The sequence below is a fragment of the Panicum virgatum genome, chromosome 2N (assembly GCF_016808335.1).
Source record: "Panicum virgatum strain AP13 chromosome 2N, P.virgatum_v5, whole genome shotgun sequence".
Classification (NCBI taxonomy): domain Eukaryota; kingdom Viridiplantae; phylum Streptophyta; class Magnoliopsida; order Poales; family Poaceae; genus Panicum; species Panicum virgatum.
Window position 1 is genome coordinate 7,191,090 of NC_053146.1, and position 9,287 is coordinate 7,200,376.

At 48.4% G+C, this 9,287-nt stretch overlaps 1 protein-coding gene across 1 annotated transcript; it reads left to right on the plus strand.

The window, feature by feature from the left end:
* The first annotated feature begins 3,145 nt into the window (after positions 1–3,145).
* On the plus strand, positions 3,146–4,045 carry LOC120662322 (putative F-box protein At1g30920). The gene has a single exon (XM_039941496.1). It carries the CDS (start codon positions 3,146–3,148, stop codon positions 4,043–4,045), a length of 900 nt encoding a protein of 299 aa, XP_039797430.1.
* The last annotated feature ends 5,242 nt before the right edge of the window (positions 4,046–9,287 follow it).

Consider the following 9,287-nt stretch of genomic DNA (forward strand, 5'->3'; position numbering starts at 1 on the left):
CCCGAATGCCCATATCTATATATTACATCATTTGCAAAATATGCACATGGTGATTATACTCTCAACGTCGTATACCAACAGTTAAAATGTAACTTGTCACAGTCTACTCATTCATCAGGATATATAACATGGTTTTACGTTTTGCCTTCCATGCCTTGCAAACAGATGCAGCAGCTAGCTAATCCAAGAACTGAACCATCCTAATATGATCAATATTTAGGTCATGTTTAGTTCTCAAAAAATTTCCTATATTACCCTTCATATCGAATCTTCAGACACATGCATTGAAGCATTAAATATAGTTAAAAAAACTAATTATACAGTTTAACTATAAATAAAGAGATAAATTTTTTAAACCTAATTAGTCCATAATTAGATATTAATTGCCAAATAAAATGAAAGTGCTCGAAATCTACAAGACTCAAGATAACGTAGGTGCGTTCAGAAAAAGGAGGAAGAAGGAAACAACCTGACCCATGAAAGGTCATGTCCCACTTGCCCCTTAAGCTAATCTAAACTTCAAAAAAAAATACTAGACGCGTTTTTTCAAAAAGAAAAAAAAAACAAAACAAGCCTAGACACGTCCTCTTCTGTGAAGCTTCTCTCCCAAGCCTTGTCCTTTCCTCTTAAGAGCATCTCCAAGAGATAAGGTAAACTTGCTTGGCTAGTTAAAAAAAGGAAAAGAAGAGGAGAAATCAACTCCAACAGACTCTCAAAACTGCTCCCCTCGCTATTAAACTCGACATCCGACTAGGGATGGCAACGGGTACAAACCCGTCGGGTATCACTAACCCAAACCCGCACCCGCTAGGATAAAATCGTACCCGTTAAAAAACCCATACCCGTCGCGGGTATGATTTCATGCCCGTACCCGTACCCGTGCGGTTTTTTGTATCCGCGGGTTTCCCGTACCCGATAGAAGAAGCAACAAAATTTAATAGAAAACATAAACAAATACACAATGCATTATAGCCAAATGAGTCTATGAATAGGTAATCATCGATGGGAATGGAAGTACATGAACCTAAGTCTCTCTTAGCATGTGATTAGACCTTATTTTGATACAAGATATTGTGACATTAGTATTTTAGGTTATATGTTGTCGGGTTTATTGTACCCACGGGTTTGCGGGTTTGGTTACTTGAAGAACAAACCCTCACCTGCAAACCCGACGGGTACGAAGTTTATCCCATTAAAAAACCCGCGGCTATAGAATTTAGTCTATGCTCGCACCCAAATAGAGAAAAACTCATCGGATTTCGAGTACCCGTTGTCATCCCTACATCCGACGCTCCTCACTCGGAAAAAAGACCGAGCCTGCTCCGCTCGGCATCTCTCTGCCACCCGCCCTCCCGTTCCCACGCCGGCACGCCCCACCGCCCACGCGCCCTCGCGCACCGCTGCCGCGCCCTGCCGCCGCCCTCGCGCATGTGCCGGTGCTCGTCGAAGTCCTCCGCCGGTGCTCGTTGAGGTCCTCTGCCGGTCCCCGTCGAGATCCTCCGCCGACCATGAGGTTGCGCCGTGTACTCCGCCGTCTAGAGCCCTCTGCGAGCGGCCTCTGCTAGCTGCGGAAGACGGCGGGGGCCGCGAGCGCCCGCACCCGCCTGCGAACGGCGGCCGGCGTTGGGGCCGCGCGCGCCCTCTGCGAGCTGCGGCCGGCGGCAGGGCCCCGCGCGCCCTCTACGACCGGCGGCCGGCGGCAGGGGCTGCGCGCGCCTGCACCCGCGGCGGCTGGGCGAGATCCGGCGTCATTCGGCGGTGCCGTGCCCGCCCGCCGTAGGAGCAGAGAAGAGAGCTGTCATGGTGGGAGCACATGAAGAAGAAGGGGAGTAGATAATGTTGTGGGGTCCATGCGCCAGTGAGTTGGGAAGAGAAGATGAAAGAGAAGATTTAGCTAGTTTGTTGGAGGAAGAAAAGATATAAAGAGTGATTCCTAGTTAAATAATTAGCTAAATTCTCATTTAGAGAGTGTAATTTAGAGAGTTTCTTTGGAGATGCTCTAAGCTTCTCTCGTAAGGAAACCGAAGGCTCGTCTTCTCCCGCAAGCCTCCTCTCTCCTGCGAAGCTTCTCATGACTTTCTTGGCTTATGTTCTTGCCATAAAAGCCTTCTCTTGATGACTTCGTTTTCTTGCGAGCTGGACTGTCTTGCTTTTTTTAGATAAAAGAATATTGAATAATATCCCGTCCTCTATATCAAAGAGTTATATCTAGCCCTTATTACAAACTTAGAGAGATAAATAGGAAGCAAATTACAAGTCACAAAGCCTATTACTAAACTGCCACCCATTTCGTGCAAATATTTTCATCGCCGTCACCTCCAAGGTGCGACATGCATTTGCAATTAAGACTCTGTCCTCCTCCTTTTGCAAAATCACCCATGTCCTGATAAGATAAGTGGCTCTGAAAAAAATTTGGAGAACAGTTTGTTTTTTAATATTATGAAAAACTACATTATTTCTGGAGAACAGTTTGTTGAAGGACTGTCTTGCTAGTGCTGCCATTAGAGTGGTGCAAATCAATAGAAAGTTTCTAATAAAATTTCTTTCTCCAGCAAAAGAATTCAGGAAGCATTGGGCCGAATTGGGCCTTCTAGCGGCCCATTCTTCGCTCCACTGGTCTTGTGTGGTTCCCATTCTAGAGATCCTAGAATCACTTTTCTAGCCTCCGCATGAAGGATCAAATGAAATTTATTTGTAAATTTTTTTCAGTGATGAGTGTAATTTTTCGAGACGAATCTAATGATGGTAAATAATCGATGATTAGCTACAGTGATACTATAGTAACCATTCTCAAATCACGCGGTCAAAGACCTCATTAAAATCTTCAAATTAGTTTTGTAAACTGACTTTATTTGACACCATAATAAACTGTAAAAGTGTCACTATTACTTAGAATAGCATAACAAACAAACCAGGCCACTGCTAGCTCACTTGGGGTCGAGCGCTCCGCATTTATAACCCCCGAGGAGGTGCTAGTGCTGCCGTGCAAGTGAAAGCCTCCTAGGGTTCCACTGTTCTCCAAATTCCCCAATTCCTCACTCCACTCCACTCCACTTCGCTTCCTCCGCCGCAGGACTGCACGTGATCTGAGCCATCCATTTTCCCCGCGAACGGACCAGATCTGAAGCCACAGTGGTAAACAGTAATGAACAGTGCCCTAGCGAACAGTGATGACCAGTACCGCGCAGTGTTCCCCCGCGACTGCTTGAGTCTCTTCAGGGACTCCTGCAACGGGCTCGTCCTCTTCGAGCACCGCCGGGAGCCCCGCGGCGGCAGGATGGGCTACATTGTGTGCAACCCGACCACCAAGGAGTGGGAGGCCGTGCCGGCCTGCGGCGACCCTAAGCTTCCTCTGACCTACCCCTATCTGGCCTTCGACCCGGCCGTGTCCGCGCACTTTCACTTGGTCCAGTTCCAGGTGAGGGACGATGAGGAGTTCGTCTCAGTGCACGCCTACTCCTCCGAAACCAAGACGTGGGGTGGCAACCAGATCAACGAGGGGTGGCGTCAGGTCACAACGTTTCTTATTGCACATCCTCACTCCCGGTGCCCCTTTATCAATGGCTTCCTGCATTTGCTAGTCTTGGACCAGGATCAGATGAAGATAGCTGTTGTGGATGTACAAGGCAGGGCAAGAGGGATGATCCCGGTGCCACCTGGGCACCAGTGGATGTGCTATTTTGGTGAATCCCAGGGGCAGCTGCACTACATGTCTCAGGAAATATTAGATGATGGTGAAGGGAAGTACAATCTGTCCGTCTGGGCTCTTGAGGATTATGATGCACAGGAATGGGTGTTGAAGGGCACTGTGAGCACTTACGAGGTCTTTGGAGAAGATAGCTGCATAAATTGCACCGCAGAGCCGGAGTTCGAGGTGGTTGACATTCATCAAGATTGCAATGTGGTTTTCTTAACTCACCCCTTGGAGCGTAGTAATATGGTAGCATACGACATGGACAGTAAGGAAGTGAGCATTATTTCCACTCTCGATGATGGAAAGGAGCTGATGGGTACTGCTCGCTATGTTCCGTGTCGGTTTTTGTGAGGATTATCAGTCCTCACAAATAAGTACTGAAGGTGTGAGCTAAGTATGGAACACCTATCAGTTATATATATCTAGTAGACCTGGGAAGTGTGTGATCTCTTCACTCTTGGACATCGCTATGGGTGTATCACTCCATGTGTTCCCTAATTCTCAAAGTTGTCGGCGATTAAAAACTAGACTTCTGTGGGCAACTTGTTGGTACATTGAACAGAAATCAGATCTCCAACTATGGAGTTAGCTACCAACTGGGTACATCTAGTAGAATGAGGTGATACATGTTGCTGGTGCTTGTCATGTATTTTGTTCAGTTAACCCGTCAAGCTTGTTGGGACATGTTATGTAAGCTAGCTTTATATCAAGTTATCTCGATGAATGATGTTGCTGGACCGATGATGCATGTTATGTAAGCTAGCTTTATATCTAGTTATCTCGATGAATGATGTTGCCAGACCTATGATACAATCTATGTAAGCAGCAGTAAGCTAGCTTTATATCTAATTATTATTATCTCGATGAATTCTGTTGCTAGACCTATGATGCTTTGTGTTAAAGTTTAATGTATCAATGCGCTGTTGTGTTTCCGGAATTATGGAACTACTTATGTAATGGTTATATTTTTCCTTGGCTTCAATAAGTAGTTATTACTATCTGTGATTTTCCCTTTTGTTTCCTTCAGTACAATGCTTGTTTATTTACACTGAAAGACTGCATCGTTTGAGATGGTGTGAGTAATGCAAGGTAACAGAGAGTGAGATAACTAAGTAGAAAGCAGTTCATCGTTTATATGCGTGATTGTGTCTAGGATATCAGTTCTATGAAAAATTACTGCCCGGTTTGGCTACAGGCCTGTTTTATATTGCTGCAGCTAATAGTTAACATGGTCCTTCTATTGCTACTTTATTTAACTATACAAGTTAGCTTTGTGTGCGTATGGTAAACAGGACAGTAATTTTTATTGCTAGAAATGCCAAAAGAATTTGTTATTTATTGCTATAAGTTCTGAATTGTGGATGTTTACTTTGTGATAAATTTGTAGTAGATCAGAGGCTAGAAGATGAGGTAAAGTGCCAAGGTTGAGGCAATTAGACGAATGGGCCTGGAGCATTTTAATGTGATATTGCGATGGCTGAATGTTAGGTCCATTACATACTATGCACTTGATGCTACTGTGGGAGGTAATCGGGCTTTTAGCTACTAATTTCTGGACTGATACTTGAGCCATAGAGAAGTTTAGTGCTGATTTTAGTAGAAATATAGCTGAGGACAAGGATGTGGCATTTATATTTTCTACTCCTAGGTTTCAGGAGATGATATCTTAGTAGTTAGCAGTAGTAACAGTTGATAAATGGTGTTGAACTAGATGTGACAGATAGCTGCACACAAACAGGACGTGTTTATGCTGGCCTGTTTCTTTCTTATTCAGAGGAAAGTGGTGACTATTATACTAGTGCTTACGTGTTACATGCTTTCCAGTTTCCACTTGTGTCCTTTTGCAAATCTCCAGACTGACCTAAGCCTCCCTTAAGTCCCTGTGACGTTGCATTTTGCTTGCACTCGTAACCTGGTCAACTGCTAGTTCTCAGATGTGCCTGACGTATGCAGAGATTATGGTTGCAGTTGCTATATTCTGATGCGAGATAGTTGGTGCTGATTACAGCAAGATTTTGGCCATCTTGGTTGACTTGATGCGAGATGATTTTAGCTGGTTCTGTAATCTGATGATTTTAGCATGAATCACCGCGTTCGGCAGGCTGGAGCTGGAGGCTGGAGCTGGAGTGGTATGAGAGAAAAACACTGTTACCTGGCTGGTGGCTGGAGGCTAGAGCTGGAGTGGTGTGAGAGAGAATTACTGTAGGGCTGGAGCCCTACCCACCAGCCGAACACGGTGAATGAAAGCTGCCGTGAGGACCATCAATGACATTGACATAATAACCTCTGCCAGCAACCCGGATTCACGCAACCCCTACTGCTTTGCTTGCTAGCCGATGGATTCGTGCCACGTGTTCTGCCTGTGTGCCCGGATGACGTATGTGCTCGGCGTCCTCATTGACGCAAGCTGCTCACGCGTCGGCCTGATGGTAATGGACCACGTCCTTAGTGTCTTTTCGCAATCCAACTTGATTATTATATATTTTTACTTTAAAATTATATTAGATTAGAGTAGTCTAGCCCTTTTTAAAGTCCAATACTTGAATTATCTAAGTCAAATTTTAAGATCTTTTACCACTCCTGAAATTCCCGCTTCAACTTTTTTGAGAAATTGGATTTATATTTCAAATAAAAAATTTGATGGTTCCAATCCAGATCTTACAAGGATCTCCTTGAAAGAAAAGAAAATTCCCGCTTCAACTAAGCCCAGCGAATCAGGCATCGGGCGCATCTGAAATGATACAGGACAGAGGCTCAGGGTGTGTTTAGTTGGAAGTTTGGGTTTTGGCACTGTAGCACATTTTGTTGTTACTTGGCAAATAATATCCAATCATGGACTAATTAGGTTTAAAAGATTCATCTCATAGTAATAACTGTATAATTAGTTATTTTTTCAATTATATTTAATACTTCATGCATGTGTTCGAAGATTCGATGTGATGGGTACTATGCAAACTTTTTTGAAAACTAAACGGGGCCTCAACGAATCCAAACTAGAATAGTTTCGGCCCAGCTAACCGAGGTAACTACGGGCCCGGCCCAAAGCCAGCAAGCTACGCGTCAGTGCATTGTGGATCACTGCGGCAGCTGTCGCTGCAGATGAATCAGTGTGATGCTTAAAATACTACTAGTACCTTTTAAAAAGTAATAGATAATTAAAGGATAAAATCTATTTTTGACCATCCAACTCTTGCCTCGGTTTGGTTTTAGCCATCGAACTCTGTCGTGGCTCTAGAAAGAGGGCCACAGCCGGGTAGCGTAATGCACCCGCCTAATCCCAGAGGGTGGTTACTCGGGGAGGTGCAAGCGATTACTCAGATCTTCTCATGAAGCAAGAACACAAGAACACTCGAGGATTTAGAGTGGTTCGGGCCGCCGGAGCGTAATACCCTACGTCCACTGAGAGTTCTATTGCTCTAGAGTTCGTGGATGAGTCTATCCTCTGCCTCTAAGCCTCTTTTGAGACTTGAGTCCTTCTCTAACGGGCGTCTCCCTTTTATAGCGCAAGGAAGACGCGTACACAGGCGTTGGACCCTGACAGGTGGGCCCAACAAGGATGTATTATACTACGAAAAAGACATAAATGGTGCTACAGTGGTTGAAAAACTCTTTCCGAATACGCTTCATCGCACTGTAGACTCTTTGACCGAAAGGGGGTCTTCACTTGTCCCATCAACGATGCGCCCGTTGAGGCAGTGTAGGTTGCGGCTTAGACTGTTGGGTCTACCGCGTAGGCGTTATGATACTCTGTCGCCGAGCTGTCGTGTCTAACTGGTGTTGCAGACTGACGTGCGTGGCGTGGGTGGTGCCAGTGGCTGCTCTGTGCGCCTTGGTAACGCGCGTTCAACAGTACAGTCTGGCAAAAGTCACCTCGGGCTCTGCTGTGGCAGAGCGCACTTAACGTCTCCCGCATTGAATGCGGTAGGTGGGCGAGTCTTCCCGGGGAAGCTTCGTGGCTGCGCGCGTGCCTGCGCCTACGGACAAGTGGCGGCTCCGGACCTCCTCAGGCGGGATGTCTGTTCCCTCCCCGCTGAGGGTCTGGATAGTATATGGGGATCCGGGACCCCGTGGGAGGTCCGGGGCCCCGGCTATTTTGGCTGAGTGCTCCCTTCTCCAGGACACGTGGTGTCACCGGACCCTTTCCTAGCACGGGGCGGGTCCGGGACGTTGGTCTGGTGAGATGGAGCCGGACCCCAGGGGTCCGGCTGCTCAGCTCTTTATGGCATAGTTACGGATAACTACGCGATTCTTGACATAGCAAGAGGGGGTACCCCAGTCCTGAGGTACCGACAAGCTACGCGTCAGTGCATTGTGGATCACTGCGGCAGCTATCGCTGCAGATGAATCAGTGTGACGCTTAAAATACTACTAGTACCTTTTAAAAAGTAATAGATAATTAAAGGATAAAGTCCATTTTTGGCCATCCAACTCTTGCCTCGGTTTAGTTTTAGCCATCGAACTCCAAAACCGGGTATCTTTGACCACTGAACTATTAAAACCGTTCACATTTGGCCATCCGGCTGTTTTGGTGGCCGTTTTCGCTGACGTGGACGCCGCGTGGTAGTGGGGCCCACTTGTCAGCATTACAACCCCTTTCTCTTCTCTCTATCTCCCTCTTTCTCTCTCCTATCTCATCTCCTTCCTCCTCTCTCCTTCCTGCTCGCCGGCGGAGGCCATGGCGCGGCGTCCTCGGAGCTCCACCGGCAGCAACAGCTCTCTCTCTCTCTCTCTCTCCCTCCCTCCCTCCCTCCCTCCTCGTGCCCGGCGACCCAATTCCGACCTCAACCGGCGGTGCCTCCCTCTCCCCCCTCTCCCTCTGTTGCAGCGCGCGGCGGGCGAGCTCGGATGGAGCTCGCGCGCGCCGTTGCTGGTCCAGTCGGCGGCGGCGGCGGGCATGGCGCGTGAGGGGCGCAGCCACTCGGGCCTCGCCGACGTGCTGCAACAGGGGGATGGCACCACCTGCAGACGGAGTCGCTACAGGAAGCTCGCCGACGTCGTCGCGGAGAAGGCGGCATCTCCCGAGATCGGTTCGTGCCGAGGCGGCCAAGAAGAGGGAGGCGATGGTCACCTAGGCAAGCGAGGCAGCCGGGCGAGCTCGAGCTCCGCCTCGGGCCCGCACCGCCGGCTTGGCGAGCTCGAGCGCCGCCGCGGGCCAGCGCCGCCAGGCAAGCGAGCTGCAGCCCCACCACGGGCCAGCGCCACCTGAGGCCCACCGAGGCTCCCCGCCGTTCCTCGCGAGGCCGGCCGCCACTCCCGCGTCGGCCTTCGCGCCCGCGCCGCGCAGGCCACCGACCGTGGGAGCAAGGGGGGGCCGGAGAGGAGGGAGGGGGTGGAGGGCCGCACGCGCCAGAGAGGAGGGAGGGCCCTGCACGCGGCGGAGAGAGAAATAGGAGAGAGAGGGGGAAGAAAGAGAGAAATAGGAGAGAGATAAAAAAATAACAGGTGGGTCCCACCAACATGTGGCAGCCACGTCAGCAAAACCACACCCAAAACCACCGGGATGGCTAAATGTGAACGATTTTGAGAGTTCGATGGCCAAGGATACCCGGTTTTGGAATTCAATAACCAAAATCAAACCGAATCAACAGTTGGA